At 49.3% G+C, this 23594-nt stretch overlaps 1 protein-coding gene and 1 pseudogene across 1 annotated transcript in view; one reads left to right on the top strand and one right to left on the bottom strand.

Annotated features, from left to right (window-relative positions):
* Positions 1–2364: 2364 nt before the first annotated feature.
* The window catches only part of LOC147119485 (uncharacterized), a 146583-nt gene continuing 125353 nt past the window's right edge, over positions 2365–23594 (top strand). Inside the window, 1 exon segment of the mRNA XM_085984102.1 lies at positions 2365–3737. Within this exon segment, the coding sequence (XP_085840228.1) occupies positions 2484–3737 (1254 nt within the window). The 5' untranslated portion in view covers positions 2365–2483.
* The window catches only part of LOC147119487 (uncharacterized), a 44614-nt pseudogene continuing 36519 nt past the window's right edge, over positions 15500–23594 (bottom strand).

Genomic DNA, 23594 nt, shown 5'->3' with positions numbered 1-23594 from the left:
GCCTTCTGAAAGTCCAAATACACCACATCCACTGGTTCTCCCCTATCTATTTTACCAGTTACATCCTCAAAAAATTCCAGTAGATTAGTCAAGCATGATTTACCTTTTGTAAATCCATGTTGACTTTGTCCAATCCTGTCACTAGTTTGGATATGCAGGGAAAGGACCGATGGAAACATTGACAACCCTATAAGGGGTAAGATTATAAGTAAATAACTGGGTCCCGGTGATGACCGGATACCCGTATGCATTTTTGCTTTCCAGATATCACCAGGATGAACCAACGAGCGCTGTTGCTTCTGCTGTGCCACGTGGCTTTCGCTGAAGGAGCATGTATGACTTATTTTACAAGCACCGTGCATGGCAGGTTTGGTGTTATGGACACCTACGAGGAACTCGCCTTTAAACAAACAGGGACTGGGAAAGGAATAATGGTGCAACAAGTAGTATCTGTGGCCGTGAGTAACATTGTATGTATTGAGTGTCCATTCGGGCACAAGCATCCCACAACAGCAGGAGGCGCAGATCTGTGGTGTACATGGCATTGGATCCAGGACAGGATTGGACATTCTGAATGTGATAATGTGACAATGTTCGCTCGGCCGGTCGGAGGGATTGGAGAATGGATTTGTGTTAGTAAAGGAAGATAAGATTTTACATGAGAATGTACACCATGAGTATGTACACCATGAGTTGGTACCCATAGTGTTGAACATTACAGATGTAGGGTTACCGTCCTGGTGCTCGGGAAAAAACAGAGCATTATACACCGCCCTGTTGGGCAGGGTAATGCACTAACGAACAGCTTATCAAGCTTACAAGGAAAACAGGGTCCAACACAACTGGTTGCCAACTCAGGGGATTAGTGCATGTGTATTCTACTAATACTGATTGCATTGTAAAAGAAGGAATGTTACTGGGAATGGTACTTGCTATACCAGTGCTTGCCGACTCAATCCCACCTCGAGAGGTCTATAGAGTAGAGAACATGGGGTGATCAGGGAAGGGTATAGTGTTAAACATCACAGCACACTCCCATATGCAATGAAGATGCTAGGAAAGATATTAGGGACCTCACTGGAAGGGTGTAGCATCGGTGGCTCCACAATTGTGTGCCCTCACCCGATCTATGAGACAGAGGCAGCGAAGTGCGGATTTAATTCCACAGCCAATTGTACCATGGAGGCCATGCCAACCAACATAGAACCAACTGGAGTAGCCTACATGGGTAAAGGCCAATACTGCATCACCACATCCCAGACATTTTTCTGGCATGGGTATACCTGATGCCAGCTGGGAAACCAAACCATGTGCTTTAAACCACAGTTGCCATTACGGGTGGGTAGGGTAGAGCTGGTGGACATACATCAACGAGAAGTAGTTAACCTGGATGCCAAGGAGGACATTCGAGATGAGCTCGAACAGTACATTAACCAGTTCACCTACCTGATACTCCCACTGCCTGAGCACTTGGATAAAATCAAGGCAGTGTTAGATAACGCCTACAAGACCTATTATACCCTCCGTCAGAAGAGCGAGGATATAAAGGATCAGGTCGAGGAAATCCAAGTCACAACTTGGTGGGAGGACTTGTGGAACTGGGGGCTTAATGTACAAATTCACCCCTGAATCAGAATAGTCTCCCATGTTTTGGTGGTGGTACAACTGGTGGTGATGATATACATGAATTGTCTCACCGGCACGCTCCGGAGAAAGAAGAAGAATAAGGACTTGGCCAAAGCCCTACGGAAGGCTGAAGTAGAACTGTTGAGAAATAAGGGAACAGATTGGGAGCAACCGGTGTGAAGCTACATATGAGTACAGGGAAAAGTTAGGCTTAAGTTGCTATTTGCTGGCATTATACCCAGACCTCACGGAGGCTAGTAGAGCCAAAGCGAAGTCGTTAGAGGCTTAGAGTTAGTAGAATCCAAAGCTTATGGAACCCAGAGGATCCCTGGGACACTCCATAGGCGGAGGAACTATGGGTATAGCTGCCTTGGGCCAGGAGCTGGCCAAGGGCCAAAAGGGGGGATTGTTAAGGTATCACAAATAACTGAAGCTAAAAATGCAGAGAATGCTGGGAAGCTTGATCTGAACTGTTAAGCTGAGTCTTAACATTGTAACCCAGATAACAGAAACCACAAAGTGTGTAGATGAGTGTAGCCATGGAGACAATCTCTGAACAGAGGATGTGGGTAGCTTACAGAGGTCAGGTGACAGACAGTAACTTCTGAAAATATAGAGCCACCTTTCTGTGGTTTTTCTAAGTAAATGTGTACGTGCGAAACAACATGTTCACTTTTGTGGTTTTCGAGCATAAAAACAGTTGCTTCTTGCTGTAAAATCAGAGAATTCTTTCGACCTCTGATGGAAGAAGGATCTGTCCGTGTGCACTTGAATAAAGCGATCGTTGTACCGTACCGAAGTCTCGACTGAGTCCTTTTCAACCACAACAGAAGAGATTTGCTCAATCATCAACCCTGATGACACACCAGCAAGTTCACTCTGATAAGAGACCTTTTAAATGTTCTGACTGTGAGAAGAGCTTTAAAAGAAGAAATGCTCTGCTGACACACCAACGCACTCACACTGGGGAGAATCTGTTCACCTGCTCTGTGTGTCAGAAGGGATTTACTGATTCATCCTACCTGCTGAGACACCAGCGAGTTCACACTGGGGAGAGGCCGTTCATCTGCTTTGTGTGTGGGAAGAGATTCACTGAATCATCCGACCTACTGAGACACCAGCGAGTTCACACTGGGGAGAGACCGTTCACCTGCTCCAAGTGTGGGAAGGGATTCACTCGATCATCAACCCTGCTGAGACACCAGCTAGTTCACACTGGAGAGAGGCCGTTCACCTGCTCCGAGTGTGGGAAAGGATTCACTTGCTCATTCAACCTCACTACACACCAGCGAGTTCACACTGGGGAGAGGCCATTCACCTGCTCCGTGTGTGGGAAGAGATTCACTCTGTCATCCAGCCGCCAGAAACACCAACTCACTCACACTGGTGAGAGGCCGTTCATCTGCTCCGTGTGTGGGAAGAGATTCGCTCAGTCATCCACCCTGCTGAGACACCAGCTAGTTCACTCTGATAAGAGACCTTTTAAATGTTCTGACTGTGAGAAAAGCTTTAAAAGCAGCAATGATCTGCTGACACACCAACACACTCACACCGGGGAGAGGCCGTTCAGCTGCTCCATGTGTGGGAAGAGATTCACTGAGTCATCTGGCCTCCAGAGACACCAACTCACTCACACTGGAGAGAGGCGGTTCACCTGCTCTGTGTGTGGGAAGAGGTTCACTCAATCATCAACCCTGCTGAGACACCAGCAAGTTCACTCTGATAAGAGACCTTTTAAATGTTCTGACTGTGAGAAGAGCTTTAAAAGAAGTAATGATTTGATGACACACCAACGCACTCACACTGGGGAGAACTTGTTCACCTGCTCCATGTGTGGGAAGGGATTTATTGATTCATCCCGCCTGCTGACACACCAGCGCACTCACACTGGGGAGAGGCCGTTCACCTGCTCCGTGTGTCAGAAGAGATTCAGTGATTCATCCTACCTAAAGAGACACCAGCGAGTTCACACTGGAGAGAGGCCGTTCACCTGCTCAGTGTGTGGGAAGAGATTCACTCAGTCATCCCACCTGAGGACACACCAGCGAGTTCACACGTTACTGCCGAAATTGGATTCTGCTGTTATTGCTGCTGGTAATCACATCCAGGACTGAACCATGTTCATTCTGACAGTTGGGGTTTGTTTCTGTTGATGTTAATGACCCCTATAACTGGGCTGGAGATTAATATTCTGGATCAAAGTCAAATAAATCGCCATTGTTTCAAGCACAATGTGTGTCGAGTAGTTGTTTCCTCCAATTTAAGAGATTAATTGATATCCTATTACCAACTCTTCCATTTATGGGCCTTTTCTCCTTTCTAACTCTAGATCATTTCAGTTCTCATACCTTCGGTTACTCTCATGACAAGTCCCAGCTTCCCATACCTTCCAGAGTGCCTCTCCTAGCCTTGGTATCCAGGGAAGGTATCAGTAACACGCCCGGGATCAATAAACACAAAACCCAGTCTGTTAATGACTTTCAGCTACTGGGCTTAGCGTGTGACCCACAGCATCTCTCTCACCTTCGATGTGTGAATAGAACATCACGCCTCAGAACCTGGTTTTAAATGTAAATGCACTCAGCAAATGTATTGAACAAGAGATGAACAAGTAAACAAATCACGGCCCATCCTCCAGCTCTATATTGTAGGCCGATGAGACTCTGTTAAGGTGCCATGTGCTGCTGGACCGCTCTGCATTTTGCCTGTAATGGAAAATAACTGAAGATTTGTCCCAGTGTAGCCTTTGCTGTCATGAAATGAGTGTGTCTTTTAATGAGCCTCACGTCCTTGCTCACGTCAGCTGCAATTGTGTAGAAAGGGGGTGTGTAAAGAGATGGTCTGTGTATGGAGATGTGAAAGAAGGAAACGGTGTGTGTGTGTGATAGTGACACAGCCTTGTGGTCACAGTCAGAACAATGACAGATATCCTTGTGGTTATGGTTTGGGCAGGGCCAGGTCAATAATGTAGTAAACAAGTTAAATATAAATATCGCCAGTGTAGTCGCAGCTTGTTAGAATAGAACTGGGGAGAAGAGAGCTCTGAATCCACTGTATTATCCCTGTTCTCCGGATCGGGTAATTATACTCTGTCTGTATTTTTGCAGTGCTGTTAATAAAGTCAGTGAAAGACAATCTGTTGTTGTGAGCTTGATTATCTGGTGTCTGAAACCACAAGGCTCAATTTTTAGAGTCAACAAGATGAATAACTAAACACATCATGGCCCAATGCTCCAGCTCTATATTCACAGGAGAAAGTCTGTTACCACACTCATCGAGTGGACAGAATACAGAAAGATCCCAACTCAAAGAGCCTCCAGAATCATTTGTAAATATTTTTCAAATAATGACATAGCAATTTTCAGTGTACGTTCCATTGATGTCAATGGAAAATGAGAGGGTTGGGGTGAAAGACTGGAGAGTAGGGGTGAAAGAGGAGTTGGGGGTGAGGGGGGTTAGAGAGTAGCGGTGAAAGAGGAGTTGGGGGGGAGAGGGGTTGGAGAGAAGGGGTGAAAGAGGTGTTGGGGTGAGGGGGGTTGGAGAGTAGGGGTGAAAGAGGAGTTGAGTTGAGGGGGTTGGAGAGTGGGGGTGAAAGAGGAGTTGGGGTGAGGGGGTTGAAGAGTAGGGGTGAAAGAGCAGTTGGGGTGAGGGGGTTGGAGAGTAGGGGTGAAAGAGGAGTTGGGGTGAGGGGGGTTGGAGAGAAGGGGTGAAAGAGGTGTTGGGGTGAGGGGGGTTGGAGAGTAGGGGTGAAAGAGGAGTTGGGGTGAGGGGGTTTGGAGAGTAGGGGTGAAAGAGGAGTTGGGGTGAGGGGGTTGGAGAGTAGGGGTGAAAGAGGAGTTGGGGTGAGGGGGTTGGAGAGTAGGGGTGAAAGAGGAGTTGGGGTGAGGGGGGTTGGAGAGTAGGGGTGAAAGAGGAGTTGGGGTGGGGGGGGTTGGAGAGTAGGGGTGAAAGAGGAGTTGGGGTGAGAGGGTTGGAGAGTAGGGGTGAAAGAGGAGTTAAGGTGAGGGGGGTTGGAGAGTAGGGGTGAAAGAGGAGTTGGGGTGAGGGGGGTTGGAGAGTAGGGGTGAAAGAGGAGTTGGGGTGAGGGGTTGGAGAGTAGGGATGAAAGAGGAGTTGGGGTGAGTGGGGTTGGAGTGTTGGGGTGAAAGAGGAGTTGGGGTGAGGGGGGTTGGAGAGTAGGGGTGAAAGAGGAGTTGGGGTGAGGGGTTGGAGAGTAGGGGTGAAAGAGGAGTTGGGGTGAGGGGTGTTGGAGAGTAGCGGTGAAAGAGGAGTTGGGGTGAGGGGGGGTTGGAGAGTAGGGGTGAAAGAGGAGTTGGGGTGAGGGGGGTTGGAGAGTAGGGGTGAAAGAGGAGTTGGGGTGAGGGGGGTTGGAGAGTAGGGGTGAAAGAGGAGTTGGGGTGAGGGTGGTTGGAGAGTAGGGGTGAAAGAGGAGTTGGGGTGAGGGGTGTTGGAGAGTAGGGGTGAAAGAGGAGTTGGGGTGAGGGGGTTGGAGAGTCGGGGTGAAAGAGGAGTTGGGGTGAGGGGGGGTTGGAGAGTAGGGGTGAAAGAGGATTTGGGGTGAGGGTGGTTGGAGAGTAGGGGTGAAAGAGGAGTTGGGGTGAGGGGGTTGGAGAGTAGGGGTGAAAGAGGAGTTGGGGTGAGAGTGGTTGGAGAGTAGGGGTGAAAGAGGAGTTGGGGTGAGGGGGTTGGAGAGTCGGGGTGAAAGAGGAGTTGGGGTGAGGGGGTTGGAGAGTAGGGGTGAAAGAGGAGTTGGGGTGAGGGGTTGGAGAGTAGGGGTGAAAGAGGAGTTGGGTTGGAGAGTAGGGGTGAAAGAGGAGTTGGAGTGAGGGGTTTGGAGAGTAGGGGTGAAAGAGGAGTTGGGGTGAGGGGGTTGGAGAGTCGGGGTGAAAGAGGAGTTGGGGTGAGGGGGTTGGAGAGTAGGGGTGAAAGAGGAGTTGGGGTGAGGGGTTGGAGAGTAGGGGTGAAAGAGGAGTTGGGTTGGAGAGTAGGGGTGAAAGAGGAGTTGGGGTGAGGAAGGTTGGAGAGTAGGGGTGAAAGAGGAGTTGGGGTGAGGGGGCTGGAGAGTAGGGGTGAAAGGGAAGTTGGAGTGAGGGGTTTGGAGAGTAGGGGTGAAAGAGGAGTTGGGTTGAGGAAGGTTGGAGAGTAGGGGTGAAAGAGGAGTTGGGGTGAGGGGGTTGGAGAGTAGGGGTGAAAGAGGAGTTGGGGTGAGGGAGGTTGGAGAGTAGCGGTGGAAGAGGAGTTGGGGTGAGGGGGGTTGGAGAGTAGGGGTGAAAGAGGAGTTGGGGTGAGGGAGGTTGGAGAGTAGGGGTGAAAGAGGAGTTGGGGTGAGGGGTAGGTAGGTGTTAAGGAATGTCTTGAAGGAGGAACGAGAGGTAGAGAGGTGGAGAGGTTTCGGGAGGGAATTCCAGAGCTTGGGGCCTCGACAGCTGAAGACACGGCCGCCAATAGTGGAGCGATTAAAATTGGGGATGCGCAAGAGGCCAGAATTGGAGGAGTGCAGAGATCTCAGAGGTTGTAGGGCTGGAGGAGTTTCCAGAGATAAGGAGAGGGGAGGCCATGGAGGATTCCTCTGGTGCTGGAATCAAGAACAAGAGGCCTTAATCTTAAAATTAGAGCTCGGCCATCCAGGGGTGAAATCAGGCAGCACTTTTTCACACACATGGTAGTAGAAATGTGGAACTCTCTCCCCCAAAAGGCTGTGGATGCTGGGGGTCGATTGGAGCTTTCAAGACTGAGATGATCGATTTTTGTGAGGTAATTGTTCCAAGGGATGTGGAATAAAGGCGGGTAAATGGAGTTAAGATACGGATCAGCCTGATCTAATTGAATGGTGGAGCAGGCTCGAGGGGCTGAATGGCCTCCTCCTGTTCCTAATGTTCCTGTGACACACTCAGAAATACCCCGGAGCAGTGAAATCCCACTGGGCCCCAGCACACGGTCAATGGAAAGCCCGGGTCAAGGGCAAACCCAGCGTGCCCTCTCTGAACCTGGTTTGCTGCTCCCTCTGTGCCCAGCACTGCCTGCACCCCCGGCGCATGGCAGTGGAATTTCAAAAGAAGGAAGGTGTCAGCGTGTGAAAGGCTTTTAGAAAGAATTCAAGGTGTTTTCAGAGAGTTGGGATCTTTCTCTATTCTCGGGGAGTTAGATATCAGCCTTTCTCCTGTGAATATAAAGCCCCCTTATAGGGTCGTGATCATCTTTGAAAGAGCTGCCAATTAATCCCACTCCCCGGCCCTTTCCCCAGAGCCCTGTAAACTTTTCCTTTACGCAGATCCAAGTCTCTTTTGAAAGTTACTATTGAATCTGCGTCCGCCCCTTTCAGACAGTGCATTCCAGATCACAACAACTCACTGAGTGAAAAATGGCTCATCTCCCCTCTGGCTTTTTGTCCATTATTTGATGTGATGTGTTTACTTGTGAAATATATCTTCTGAGTGGATTTAAATTTAAAACCAGGTTCTGAAGCGTGATGCTCTATTCACACATCGAAGGTGAGAGAGATGCTGTGGGTCACACACTAAGTCCAGTAGCTGAAAGTGATTAACAGACTGGGTTTTGTGTTTAGTGATCCCGGGCATGTTACCGATACCTTCCCTGGATACCAAGGCTAGGAGAAGCACTCTGGAAGGTTTGGGGAGCTGGGACTTGTCCATGTGAATAACCAAAGGTATGAGAACTGAAATGATCTAGCGTTAGAAAGGAGAAAAGGCCCAAAAATGGAGCAGTCGGTAACAGGACATCAATTAGTCTCCTCTTAACTTGGAGAAATCAAGGACTCGACACACTGTGTGTTTGAAACAAAGCTGATTTATTTGACAGATAACAAAATATTAAACTCCAGCCCAGTTATAGGGGTTCTTAATATCAGCAGAAACAAACCCCAACTGTCAGAATGAACATAGTTCAGTCCTGGATGTGATTAACAGCAGCAATAACAGCAGAATCCAACTTTTGCAGTAACGTGTGAACTCCCTGGTGTTTCAGTTGGTGGGATGAATCAGTGACTCTCTTCACACACACACGGAGCAGGTGAACGGCCTCTCCCCAGTGTGAGTGCGTTGGTGTGTCAACAGCTCATTACTTCTTTTAAAGCTCTTCTCACAGTCAGAACATTTAAAAGGTCTCTTATCAGAGTGAACACGTTGGTGTTCATGGAAGTGGGTTGACTGAGCGAATCTCTTCCCACACACAGAGCAGGTGAATGGCCTGTCCCTGTTGTGAGTGAGTTGGTGTCTCTGGAGGTTGGATGACTGAATGAATCCCTTCCCACAGACTGAACAGGTGAAAGGCCTCCCCCAGTGTGAACTCGCTGGTGTGTAAAAGGTGAACTGAACGAATGAATCCCTTCCCACACACGGAGCAGTAGAATGGCAAATCCCCAGTGTGAATACTCTCATGTGTCATAAATTGGACTGAAACATAGAAGATAGGAGCAGGAGTAGGCCATTCGGCCCCTCGAGCCTGCTCCGCCATTCAATGAGATCATGGCTGATCATCCAAACTCAGTACCCTGTTCCTGCCTTCTCTCCATATCCCTTGATCCCTTTAGCCTTAAGAAATATATCCAACTCCTTCTTGAATATATTTAATGAATTGGCTTCTATTGCCTTCTGTGGTAGAGAGTTCCACAGGTTCACCACTCTCTGGGTGAAGAAACTCCTCCTCATCTCTGTCCTAAATGGCCTACCCCTTATCCTTAGACTGTGACCCCTGGTTCTGGGCTCCCCGACCATCGGGAACATCCTTCCTGTGTCTAGTTTGTCTAGTTCTGTTATAATTTTATAAGTTTCGATGAGATCCCCTCTCATTCTTCTAAACTCCAGCGAGTATAAGCCCAATCGACCCAATCTCTCCTTATACTTCATTCCTGCCATCCCAGGTATCAGCCTGGTGAATCTTCGCTGCACTCCTTCCATGGCAAGGACATCCTTCCTCAGGTACGGTGACCAAAACTGCACACGATACTCAAGATGTGGTCTCACCAAGGCCCTGTACAACTGCAGCAAGACATCCGCCTGCTGCACCTGCATGCTTACCTTCAGCGACTGGTACACAAGGACGCCCAGGTCTCGTTGCACTTCCCCTCCTCCCAATCTATTGCCATTTAGATAATAATCTGCCTTCCTGTTTTTGACACCAAAGTGGATAACCTCGCATTTATCCACGTTATATTGCATCTGCCATGCTTCTGCCCAATCACCCAACCTGTCCAAATCATCCTGGAGTTTCTCGGCATCCTCTTCACAGCACACACGCCCACCCAGCTTTGTGTCATCTGCAAACTTGGAGATATTACATCTATTTCCCTCGTCCAGATCATTAATATATATTGTGAATAGCTGGGGTCCAAGGACCGATCCCTGCAGTACCCCACTAGTCACTGCCTGCCACTCGGAAAAAGAGCCGTTTATTCCAACTTCTGCTTTCTGTCTGCCAACCAGTTCTCTATCCAAGTCAATACCTTGCCCCCAATCCCATGTGCCTTAATTTTACATGCTAATCTCTTATGCGGGACCTTATCGAAAGCCTTTTGAAAATCCAAATACACCACATCCACTGGTTCTCCCTTATCTATTTTACCAGTTACATCCTCAAAAAATTCCAGCAGATTAGTCAAGCACGATTTACCTTTTGTAAAGCCATGTTGACTTTGTCCGATCCGGTCACTTTTTTCCAAGTGCTCTGCTATTACATCCTTTATAATGGACTCTAGCATTTTCCCCACTACCGATGTCAGGTTTACCGGTCTGTAATTCCCCGTTTTCTCTCGACCACCTTTTTTGAACAGTGGGGTAACATTAGCTACTCTCCAATCCATGGGTACTGTTCCAGAGTCTATCGAATGCTGGAAGATGATTGAGCGAATGAATCCCTTCCCACACACGGAGCAGTTGAACGGTCTCTCCTTGGTGTGAACTCGCTGGTGTTTAATCAGCTCCTCAGAGGTTTTAAAGCTGTTCCCACAGTCAGAGCATTTAAAAGGTCTCTCATTAGTGTGATCAATTTGGTGTGCAGTGAGGTGGGATGAACAAGTGAATCCCTTCCCACACACGGAGCAGGAGAACGGCCTCTCCCTATTGCGAGCTCGCTGGCGTGTCAGCATGCTAGACAATTGAGTAAATCCCTTCCGAGAGCGAGGTGAACAGCCTCTCCCCAGTTTCCAGCAGGGCCAGTTAATTGAATCCCTTCCCACATTCCCCACATTTCCATGGCTTCTCCGTGGTGCGGGTGTCCTTGTGTCTCTCCAGGTTGAACGATCAGTTGAAGCCTTGTCCACACACACAACATGTGTAGTTTCTCCCCGCTGTGAACGGTGCGATGTTTTTTCAGGCTGTGTAACTGGTTAAAGCTCTTTCCACAGTCAGTGCACTGGAACACTCTCACTCGGGTGTGTGTGTCTCAGTGCTTTTCCAGTCACACTGATGTTTGAAATCTTTTCTCACAGACAGAACAGACAAACATTTCTCCTTCCACATTCAAAGGCCGATGATATTCAGGTCCTGATGAATCGAGTGACTCTGTCAGATCTTGACATGATGTTTGGTTTCAGTTTCCTGTCTGTAAATCCTCCCCTTCTAATACCTTGTAAAAGGACTTTACGAAAGTCTTCACTGTAAGTAGGCTAGAAATTCAGAACAGACAATTCTAGTTTCTATGGAACATTCTTTCCTCTCTTGTTCCCCCAACGCTGTAAATCCCCGTCCCACACACTCTCCCTCCTCCCTGTGCTGAAATCCAAACCCATCGCACCATCGCCAACATTTCTTTCCTCCACTCCCAGTTTTCCCCCTCCCTCTACTCTGGTTGGGTTCAGTTCTCCACCCGTTCTGTGCAGAGTGAGAATAAAATCAATGAGCTGCTGATTTTCTCTGCGGGTCACTGGGCCTTTTTGGATGGACCAATAGGGTGAGACTGGGTTGTCCCAGGGTCACCAAACAAGAATCAGCCCAACAAGGCTCCCTTTCAGGGGCCACTAATGTGGGAGAAACATGTGGACCAATCAAACTTATATTTGTTCAATTTATATTACTGATTTAGACTTTGGAATCAAAAACACAATTTCTAAATTTGCGGACGACACCAACTTGGGGGGCATAGCCAATACTGAGGAGGACTGCAACAAATTACAGGAATTGAAGAAGCATTTGGATGAGCACTTGAAATGCCATAACATACAAGGCTACGGACCAAATGCTGGAATATGGGATTAGATTAGACAGGGCTTGATGGCCGGCACGGACACGATGGGCCGAAGGGCCTCTATCCGTGCTGTATGACTCTAAGACATTAATAAACTTGAAGAATGAGCATATAATTGGCAAATGAAATTCAACACAGATAAATGTGAGGTATTACATTTTGGTGAGTAAAATAGGGAGGTCACATATTACTTGGAAAATAAGAATCTAAATGGGGTAGAGGAGCAAAGGGATCTCGGAGTACAAATACACAAATCACTAAAAGTATCGACACAGGTTAACAAGGCCATAAAAAAGCAAACCAAGCACTAGGGTTTATTTCTAGAGGGATAGAATTGAAAAGTAGAAAAGTTATGTTAAACTTATATCGAACCTTGGTTAGACCACACTTGGAGTACTGCGTACAGTTCTGGTCACAATGTTATAAAAAGGATATAGAGGCACTGGAGAGGGTGCAGAGAAGATTTACAAGGATGATACCAGAAATGCGAGGTATACAGATCAGGAAAGGATGAACAGGCTGGGTCTCTTTTCTCTTATATTTGGCGCCATATAAATCCAAGTTGTTGCTGTTGCTGTAAAGGAGGAGGTAGTAGTGACATTGGATAGGATAAAAATAGAGGGATATACATAAAAGTTTGGCGGTCCTCAAAGTAGATAAGTCACCTGGTCCGGATGGGATGCATCCTAGGTTACTGAGGGAAGTAAGGGTGGAAATTGTGGAGGCTCTGGCCACAATCTTCCAATCCTCCTTGGATATGGGGGCGGTGCCAGAGGACTGGAGGATTGCAAATGTTACCCCCGTTTATAAAAAGGGGAGAGGAATAAACCCGGCAACTACAGACCAGTCAGCCGAACATCGGTGGTGAGACAATAATCCGGGACAAAATTCATTCACATTTGGAAAAGGCTGGGCTAATAAATGAAAGTCAGCACAGATTTGTTAAAAGCAAATCATGTTTGATGAACGTGATCAAGTTTTTTGATGAAGTATCGTGGAGGGTTGAGCCTTGTTAGCAGAATTAAAGCCCACGGGATTAAAGGGACAGGGGCAGCATGGCTCAGAGACAGAAAGCAGAGAGTGGTGGTGAACGGTTGTTTCTCAGACTGGAGGGACGTACACAGTGGTGTTCCCCAGGGGTCAGTATTGGATTAAAGGGACAGAGGCAGCGTGGCTCAGAGACAGAAAGCAGAGAGTGGTGGTGAACGGTTGTTTCTCAGACTGGAGGGACGTACACAGTGGTGTTCCCCAGGGGTCAGTATTGGATTAAAGGGACAGAGGCAGCATGGCTCAGAGACAGAAAGCAGAGAGTGGTGGTGAACGGTTGTTTCTCAGACTGGAGGGACGTACACAGTGGTGTTCCCCAGGGGGTCGGTATTGGATTAAAGGGACAGTAACAACATGGCTCAGAGACAGAAAGCAGAGAGTGGTGGTGAACGGTTGTTTCTCAGATTGGAGGGACGTACACAGTGGTGTTCCCCAGGGGATCAGTATTGGGACCACTGCTCTTTTTGATATATAGTAATGACCTGGACTTGGGTATATTATATACTTGGGACAAAGTCCCGCATGGGAGACTGGTCAAGAAGGTAAGAGCCCATGGGGTCCAGGGCAATTTGGCACATTGGATCCAAAATTGGCTTAGTGGCAGGAGGCAGAGGGTGATGGTTGAAGGTTGTTTTTGTGACTGGAAGCCTGTGTCCAGTGGTGTACCGCAGGGATCGGTGCTGGGTCCCTTGCCGTTTGTAGTGTACATTAATGATTTAGATATGAATGTAGGAGGTATGATCAGTAAGTTCGCAGATGACACGAAAATTGGTGGAGTGGTAAATAGCGAGGAGGGTAGCCTCAGGCTACAGGACGATATAGACGGGTTGGTCAGATGGGCAGAACAGTGGCAAATGGAATTTAACCCTGAAAAGTGTGAGGTGATGCATTTTGGGAGGACTAACAAGGCAAGGGAATACACAATGAATGGTAGGACCCTCGGAAGGACAGAGGATCAGAGGGACCTTGGTGTACATGTACATAGATCCCTGAAGGCAGCAGGACAGGTAGATAAGGTGGTTAAAAAGGCATATGGGATACTTGCCTTCATTAGCCGAGGCATAGAATATAAGAGCAGGGAGGTTATGATGGAGCTGCACAAAACGCTGGTGAGGCCACAGCTGGAGTACTGTGTGCAGTTCTGGTCGCCACACTATAGGAAGGATGTGATTGCATTGGAGAGGGTGCAGAGGAGATTCACCAGGATGTTACCTGGGCTGGAGCGTTTCAGCTATGAAGAGAGACTGGACAAGCTGGGGTTGATTTCCTTAGAGCAGAGAAGGCTGAGGGGGGACCTGATTGAGGTGTACAAAATTATGAGGGGCATAGATAGGGTAGATAGAAAGGAACTTTTCCCCTTAGTAGAGGGGTCAATAACCAGGGGGCATCGTTTCAAGGTAAGGGGCAGGAGGTTTAGAGGGGATTTGAGGAAAAACTTTTACACCCAGAGGGTAGTTGGAATCTGGAACTCGCTGCCTGAAAGGGTGGTAGAGGCAGGAACCCTCACATCATTCAAGAAGCATTTAGATGAGCACTTGAAACGCCACAGCATACAAGGCTACGGACCAAGTGCTGGAAAATGGGATTAGAATAGTCAGGGCTTGATGGCCGGCGCGGACACGATGGGCCAAAGGGCCCCTTTCTGTGCTGTATAACTCTATATAATTTCAATGTTTGCAGATGACACAAAACTTGTAAATGTAGTAACAGTGAGGAGGATAGTAACATACTTCAGAAGGACACAGACAGACTGGTAAAATGGGCAGACACATGGCAGATGAAATTTAATGCAGCGATGTGTGAAGTGATACATTTTAGTGGGAAGAATGAGGAGAGGCAATATAAACTAAAGGGTACAATTTTAACAGGAGTGCAGGAACAGAGAGACCTGGGGGTTTCTGTACACAAATCTTTGAAGGCGGCAGGACAAGTTGAGAAGGCTCTTAAAGAACCAGACGGGATCCTTGACTTTATTAATAGAGGAATAGAGTGCAAAAGCAAGGAAGTTATGGTAAACCTTTATAAAACACTGGTTCGGCCTCAGCTGGAGTATTGTGTTCAATTTTGGGAACCGCACTTTAGGAAGGATGTCAAGGCCTTGGCGAGGATGCAGAAAAGATTTACTAGACTGGTACCAGGGGTGAGGGTTTTCAGTTATGTGGAGAGACTGGAGAAGCTGGGATTGTTCTACTTAGAGCAGAGAAATTTAAGGGGAGATTTAATTCAGATGTTCAAAATTATGAGCAGTTTTGATAGAGTAAATTAGGAGAAACTGTTTCCACTGGCAAGAGACACAGATTAAAAATAATTGGCAAAACAATCTGAGGGGCGATGAGGAGAATTTTTTACGCAGCGAGTTGTTGTGATCTGGAATGCACTGCCTGAAAGGGCGGTGGAAGCAGATTCAATAACTTATAAAAGGGAATACTTGAGAAGGAAACATTGCAGGGCAATGGGGAAAGAGCTGGGGTGTGGGAATAATTGGATAGCTCTACCAGAGAGCCAGCACAGGCACAATGGACCGAATGGCCTCCTTCTGTGCTGTAAGAGTCTATGAAACTCCAGCCCAGTTATAGGGTTATTAACATCAGCAGACACAAATCCCAACTGACAGAATGAACATGGTTCAGTCCTGGATGTGATTAACAGCAGCAACAACAGCAGAATCCAACCTCTGCCATCACTTGTGAACTCGCTGGTGTCTCAGCAGGTGGGATGACCGAGTGAATCCCTTCCCACACTCGGAGCAGGTGAACGGTCTCTCCCCAGTGTGAACTCTCTGGTGTCTCAGCAGGTGTGATGTCCAAGTGAATACCTTCCAACACACAGAGCAGGTGAACAGCCTCTTCCCAGTGTGAGTGCGCTGGTGTCTCAGCAGGTGGGATGACCGAGTGAATCCCTTCCCACACTTGGAGCAGGTGAACAGTCTCTCCCCAGTGTGAACTCGCTGGTGTGCCAGCAAGTTGGGTGACTGAGTGAATCCCTTCCCACACACGGAGCAGGTGAACGGTCTCTCCCCAGTGTGAACATGCTGGTGTTCAATGAAACGAGAAGAACTAATGAATCTCTTCCCACACACAGAGCAGATAAAAGGCCTCTCCCCAGTGTGAAGTTGATGATGTGTGTGCAGGTTGGATAAATGGGCAAATCCCTTCCCACACGTGGAGCAGATGAACGGTCTCTCCCCAGTGTGAGTGCGTTGGTGCCTCAGCAGATCCTTTGTTGTTTTAAAGCTCTTCTCACAGTCAGAACATTTAAAAGGTCTCTTACTGGCGTGAACAAGTTGGTGTTCAGTGAGGTGGGATGATTGAGTGAATCCCTTCCCACACATGGAGCAGGTGAACGGCCTCTCTCCAGTGTGAACTCGCTGGTGTGTCAGCAGGCTGGAGTGCTGAGTGAATCCCTTCCCACATACGGAGCAGATGAATGGCCGCTCCCCAGTGTGAAGTCGCTGGTGTGTCAGCAGGCTGGCGTGCTGAGTGAATCCCTTCTCACACACGGAGCAGGTGAACGGCCTTTCCCCGGTGTGAACTCGCTGGTGTGTCAGCAGGTGGGATGACTGAGTGAATCCCTTCCCACACACGGAGCAGGTGAACGGCCTCTCCCCAGTGTGACTACGTCGATGAGTTTCCAGCTTCGACGGGTAATTGAATCCCTTCCCACAGTCCCCACATTTCCATGGTTTCTCAATGGTGTGCATGTCCATGTGTGTCTCAAGGTTGGAAGATCGGTTGAAGCCTCGTCCACACACAGAACACGTGTACGGTGCCTCCCCACTGCGAATGGTGAAATGATTTTTCAGGCTGTGCAACTGGTTAAAGCTCTTTCCACAGTCAGTGCACTGGAAAACTCACACTCGGGTGTGTGTGTCTCGGGGTTTTTCCAGTCACAACGATGTTTGAAAAATTTTCCCACAGACAGAACAGACAAACATTTCTCCTTCCACATTCAAAGGCCGATGATATTTAGGTCGTGATGAATCAAGTCAAACCGTCAGATCTTCACGTAATGTTTGGTTTGATCTTCTCGTTTGCAAATCCTCACCTTTTAATACCCTGTAAAAGGAGTTTACAAAAGTCATCACTGCAAGACAAGGTTAGAAAATCGGAACAGACAATTCTAGGTGCTGACTCTGGCTGGGTTCAGTTCTACACTCACTGGTTCCCCTCTCTCTCCTCCCCTGAAGGTGCTGACTCTGGCTGGGTTCAGTTCTACACTCACTGGTTCCTCTCCCTCTCCTCCCCTGAAGGTGCTGACTCTGGCTGGGTTCAGTTCTACACTCACTGGTTCCCCTCCCTCTCCTCCCCTGAAGGTGCTGACTCTGGCTGGGTTCAGTTCTACACTCACTGGTTCCCCTCTCTCTCCTCCCCTGAAGGTGCTGACTCTGGCTGGGTTCAGTTCCACACTCACTGGTTCCCCTCCCTCTCCTCCCCTGAAGGTGCTGACTCTGGCTGGGTTCAGTTCTACACTCACTGGTTCCCCTCCCTCTCCTCCCCTGAAGGTGCTGACTCTGGCTGGGTTCAGTTCCACACTCACTGGTTCCCCTCCCTCTCCTCCCCTGAAGGTGCTGGCTCTGGCTGGGTTCAGTTCTACACTCACTGGTTCCCCTCTCTCTCCTCCCCTGAAGGTGCTGACTCTGGCTGGGTTCAGTTCCACACTCACTGGTTCCCCTCCCTCTCCTCCCCTGAAGGTGCTGACTCTGACTGCGTTCAGTACTGCACTCACTGGTTCCTCTCTCCTCCCCTGAAGGTGCTGACTCTGGCTGGGTTCAGTTCTACACTCACTGGTTCCCCTCCCTCTCCTCCCCTGAAGGTGCTGACTCTGGCTGGGTTCAGTTCTGCACTCACTGGTTCCCCTCTCTCTCCTCCCCTGAAGGTGCTGACTCTGGCTGGGTTCAGTTCTACACTCACTGGTTCCCCTCTCCTCCCCTGAAGGTGCTGACTCTGGCTGGGTTCAGTTCTACACTCACTGGTTCCCCTCCCTCTCCTCCACTGAAGGTGCTGACTCTGGCTGGGTTCAGTTCTACATTCACTGGTTCCCCTCTTCTGAAGGTGCTGACTCTGGCTGGGTTCAGTTCCACACTCACTGGTTCCCCTCTCCTCCCCTGAAGGTGCTGACTCTGGCTGGGTTCAGTTCTACACTCACTGGTTCCCCTCCCTCTCCTCCCCTGAAGGTGCTGACTCTGGCTGGGTTCAGTTCCACACTCACTGGTTCCCCTCCCTCTCCTCCCCTGAAGGTGCTGACTCTGGCTGGGTTCAGTTCTACACTCACTGGTTCCCCTCCCTCTCCTCCCCTGAAGGTGCTGACTCTGGCTGGGTTCAGTTCCACACTCACTGGTTCCCCTCCCTCTCCTCCCCTGAAGGTGCTGACTCTGGCTGGGTTCAGTTCCACACTCACTGGTTCCCCTCCCTCTCCTCCCCTGAAGGTGCTGGCTCTGGCTGGGTTCAGTTCTACACTCACTGGTTCCCCTCTCTCTCCTCCCCTGAAGGTGCTGACTCTGGCTGCGTTCAGTACTGCACTCACTGGTTCCTCTCTCCTCCCCTGAAGGTGCTGACTCTGGCTGGGTTCAGTTCTACACTCACTGGTTCCCCTCCCTCTCCTCCCCTGAAGGTGCTGACTCTGGCTGGGTTCAGTTCTGCACTCACTGGTTCCCCTCTCTCTCCTCCCCTGAAGGTGCTGCCTCTGGCTGGGTTCAGTTCTACACTCACTGGTTCCCCACCCTCTCCTCCCCTGAAGGTGCTGACTCTGGCTGGGTTCAGTTCTACACTCACTGGTTCCCCTCCCTCTCCTCCCCTGAAGGTGCTGACTGTGGCTGGGTTCAGTTCTACACTCACTGGTTCCCCTCCCTCTCCTCCCCTGAAGGTGCTGACTCTGGCTGGGTTCAGTTCTACACTCACTGGTTCCCCTCCCTCTCCTCCCCTGAAGGTGCTGACTCTGGCTGGGTTCAGTTCCACACTCACTGGTTCCCCTCTCCTCCCCTGAAGGTGCTGACTCTGGTTGGGTTCAGTTCTACACTCACTGGTTCCCCTCCCTCTCCTCCCCTGAAGGTGCTGACTCTGGCTGGGTTCAGTTCTACACTCACTGGTTCCCCTCCCTCTCCTCCCCTGAAGGTGCTGACTCTGGCTGGGTTCAGTTCCACACTCACTGGTTCCCCTCCCTCTCCTCCCCTGAAGGTGCTGGCTCTGGCTGGGTTCAGTTCTACACTCACTGGTTCCCCTCTCTCTCCTCCCCTGAAGGTGCTGACTCTGGCTGCGTTCAGTACTGCACTCACTGGTTCCTCTCTCCTCCCCTGAAGGTGCTGACTCTGGCTGGGTTCAGTTCTACACTCACTGGTTCCCCTCCCTCTCCTCCCCTGAAGGTGCTGACTCTGGCTGGGTTCAGTTCTGCACTCACTGGTTCCCCTCTCTCTCCTCCCCTGAAGGTGCTGCCTCTGGCTGGGTTCAGTTCTACACTCACTGGTTCCCCACCCTCTCCTCCCCTGAAGGTGCTGACTCTGGCTGGGTTCAGTTCTATACTCACTGGTTCCTCTCCCTCTCTTCCACTGAAGGTGCTGACTCTGGCTGGGTTCAGTTCTACACTCACTGGTTCCCCTCTCCTCCCCTGAAGGTGCTGACTCTGGCTGGGTTCAGTTCTACACTCACTGGTTCCCCTCTCCTCCCCTGAAGGTGCTGACTCTGGCTGGGTTCAGTTCTACTCACTGGTTCCCCTCTCCTCCCCTGAAGGTGCTGACTCTGGCTGGGTTCAGTTCTACACTCACTGGTTCCCCACCTTTTGTGAAGTGCTTCGGGCACTTTATTAAACACATACACATCAGAAGCACATTAAACTGATCGGAGATCACTTACACACAAGCAGTTAGCAGTCGTGAATGGTGGTGGACCATTAAAAAACTAACGGGAGGAGGAGGCTCCATGAATATCCCCATCCTCAGTGATGGTGGAGCCCAGCATGCGAGTGCAAAAGACAAGGCTGAAGCGTTTGCAACCATCTTCAGCCAGAAGTGCCGAGTGGATGATCCATATCAGCCTACTCCTGAGGTCCCCACCATCACAGAAGCCAGTCTTCAGCCAATTCGATTCACTCCACGTGATATCAAGAAACGGCTGAGCGCACTGGATACAGCAAAGGCTATGGGCCCTGTCAACATCCCGCTATCGTGCTGAAGACATGTGCTCCAGAATTAGATGCGCCTCTAGCCAAGCTGTTCCATTATAGCTACAACACTGGCATCTATCTGACAATGTGGATAACTGCCCAGGTATATCCTGTCCACAAAAAGCAGGACAAATCCAATCCGGCCAATTACCGCCCCATCAGTCTACTCTCAATCGTTAGCAAAGTGGTGGAAGGCGTCATCGACAGTGCTATCAAGCGGCACTTATTTACCAATAACCTGCTCACTGATGCCCACTTTGGGTTCCGCCAAGACCACGCTGCTCCCGACCTCATTACAGCCTTGGTCCAAACATGGACAATGGAGCTGAATTCCAGAGGTGAGGTGAGAGTGACTGCCCTTGACATCAAGGCAGCATTTGACCGAGTGTAGCATCAAGGAGCCCCAGTAAAACTGAAGTCAATGGGAATCAGGGGGAAAACACTCCACTGGCTGGAGTCATACCTAGCAGAAAGAAAGATGGTTGTGGTGATTGAAGGTCAATCATCACAGCCCCAGGACATCGCTGCAGGAGTTCCTCATGGCAGTGTCCTAGGCCCAACCATCTTCAGCTGCTTCATCAATGACCTTCCCTCCAACATAAGGTCAGAAATGGGGATGTTCGCTGATGACTGCACAGTGTTCAGCGCCATTCACAACTCCTCAGATAATGAAGCAGTGCATGCCCGCATGCAACAAGACCTGGACGGCCTGATAAGTGGCAGGTAACATTCGTGCCACAGAAGTGCCAGGCAATGACTATCTCCAACAAGCGAGAGTCTAACCACCTCCCCTTGACATTCAATGGCATTACCATCGCCGAATCCCCCACCATCAACATCCTGGGGGTCACCATTGACTAGAAACTTAACTGGACCAGCCATATAAATACTATGGCAACAAGAGCATGTCAGAGGTTAGGTATTCTGCGGTGAGTGTCTCACCTCCCGACTCCCCAGAGCCTTTCCACCATCTACAAGGCACAAGTCAGGAGTGTGATGGAATACTCTCCACTTGCCTGGATGAGTGCAGCTCCAACAACACTCAAGAAGCTCGACACCATCCAGAACAAAGCAGCCCGCTTGATTGGCACCCCATCCACCACCTTAAACATTCACTCCCTCCACCACCGGCGTACCGTGGCTGCAGTGTGTACCATCTACAAGATGCACTGCAGCAACTCGCCAAGGCTCCTTCGGCTTCACCTCCCAAACCTGCGACCTCTTCCACTGAGAAGGACAAGGGCAGCAGGCGCATGGGAGCACCACCACCTCCAAGTTCCCCTCCAAGTCACACACCATCCTGACTTAGAAATATATCGCCAATCCTTAACCTGCATCGTCGCTGGATCAAAATGCTGGAACTCCCTACCTAACAGCACTGTGGGAGTACCTTCACCACACATATTACAGTGATTCAAGAAGGCGGCTCACCGCCACCTTCTCAAGGGCTACTAGGGATGGGCAATAAATGCTGGCCTTGCCATATGCGAATAAAAAAAGTGTGGAGCCTCCCGATAGTCTGGCCCCTTTGAGGAGCGACTGAGTAGACTAGGCCTATATTTTCTAGAGTTTAGAAGAATGAGAGGTGATTTCATTGAAACATACAAAATTCTTACGGGGTTTGAAAGGGCTGGGGAGTCCAGAACCAGGGGTCACAGTCTCAGAATAAGGGGTTGGCCATTTAGGACTGAGATGAGGAGAAACTCAAAGGATGGTGAATCTTTGGAATTCTCTAACCCAGAGCTCTGTGGAGGCTCAGTCGTTGAGTATATTCAAGACAGAGATCGATAGATTTTTGAATATTAAGGGAATCAAGGGATGGGGGATAGTGCAGGAAAGTGGAGATGAGGTAGAAGATCAGCCATGATCTTATTGAATGGTGGAGCAGGCTCAAAAGCCCAAATGGCCCACTCCTCCTATTTCTTATGTTCTTATGTTACAGCCAGTATTTACAGGAGCTGAGACACAGAAAAGAGTCTCATTAAAATCAGTGATATATTTGTTCACACAAACCAACCCCCAAAATCCTGTCTCATTTCTCCTTCATGACCAGTCACCATTTCTCCCTTCATTTACAGATGGCCCCTGACCAGTCACCATTTTTCTTCTATTTACAGATGCTCCCTGACCAGTCACCATTTCTCCTCCATTTACAGATGGTCCCTGACCAGTCACCATTTCTCCTCCATTTACAGATGCTCCCTGACCAGTCACCATTTCTCCTCCATTTACAGACGCTCCCTGACCAGTCTCCATTTCTCCTCCATTTACAGACGCTCCCTGACCATTCACAGACGCTCCCTGACCATTCACCATTTCTCCTTCATTTACAGATGCTCCCTGACCAGTCTCCATTTCCCCTTCATTTACAGATGCTCCCTGACCAGTCCCCTTCATTTACAGACGCTCCCTAACTAGTCCCCATTTCTCCTCCATTTACAGATGCTCCCTGACGAGTCTCCATTTCCCCTTCATTTACAGACGCTCCCTGACCAGTCCCTTTCATTTACAGACGCTCCCTGACCAGTCCCTTTCATTTACAGACGCTCCCTGACCAGTCCCCGTTCTCCTCCATTTACAGACTCTCCCCGACTTCCTACGATAGCAAAATACTGCAGATGCTGGAAATCCGAAATAACAACAGAAAATGCTGGAAAAACTCAGCAGGCCAGGCAACATCCGTGGAGAGAAATTAGAGTCAACGTTTCGGGTGAAAACCCTTTGTCAAGACTAAAGAAGCACAGGAAATGAAATAGATTAAGAGGCCAGGCTGGGAGAGAACAAAAGAGAAGAGACATTAAGAGGTATTCAAAACGAGACGAGATGGTGAGAGGACTAGTGGAGACAAAAGACGGCTCAGATTAGGTGTGAAATGCACTGGCAGAATGAGAGACAGCTGCCATGTGGGAGAGAGAAAAAGGGGGGTGGGGGGCGGGAGGCCAAAACAAAGGTGTGGATAAAAAAATAAGTAAAAATGTAATAGGGGCCGAGGTTATGATCTGAAATTGTCGAACTCGATATTGAGTCCGAAACTTTACAGCCTTCCGGACTCAATATCAAATACTCAATGTTGAGTCCAGGAGGCTGTAAAGTGCCTAATAGAAAGATGAGGTGCTGTTCCTCGAGCTTCCGTTGAGCTTCATTGGAACAGTGTAAGAGGCCGAGGACAGAGTGGGAGTGGAGTGGAGAATTAAACTGACAGGCGACCGGAAGCTTGGGGTCACCCTTACGGACTGAACGGAGGTGTTCCGCAAAGCGGTCACCCAATCTGTGTTTGGTCTCCCCGATGTAGAGGAGACCGCATCGTGAGCAGCGAATACAGTATACTAAATTGATAGAAGTACAAGTAAATCGCTGTTTCACCTGGAATGAGTGTTTGCGGCCCTGGACAGTGGGAAGGGAGGAGGTAAAAGGGCAGGTGTTGCATCTCCTGCGCTTACATGGGAAGATACTGTGGGGAGGGGAAGGGCTGTTGTGGGTGATTGAGGAGTGGACCCGGGTGTTGCGGAGGGAGCGGTCCCTTCAGAATGCTGAAAGGGGAGGGGAAGATGTGTTTGGTATTGGGA

Source organism: Somniosus microcephalus, chromosome 4, assembly GCF_052327205.1.
Source record: "Somniosus microcephalus isolate GS21.2 chromosome 4, FLI_Smic_1.0, whole genome shotgun sequence".
Lineage (NCBI taxonomy): Eukaryota > Metazoa > Chordata > Chondrichthyes > Squaliformes > Somniosidae > Somniosus > Somniosus microcephalus.
This window is presented reverse-complemented; position numbering and strand designations above follow the sequence as displayed.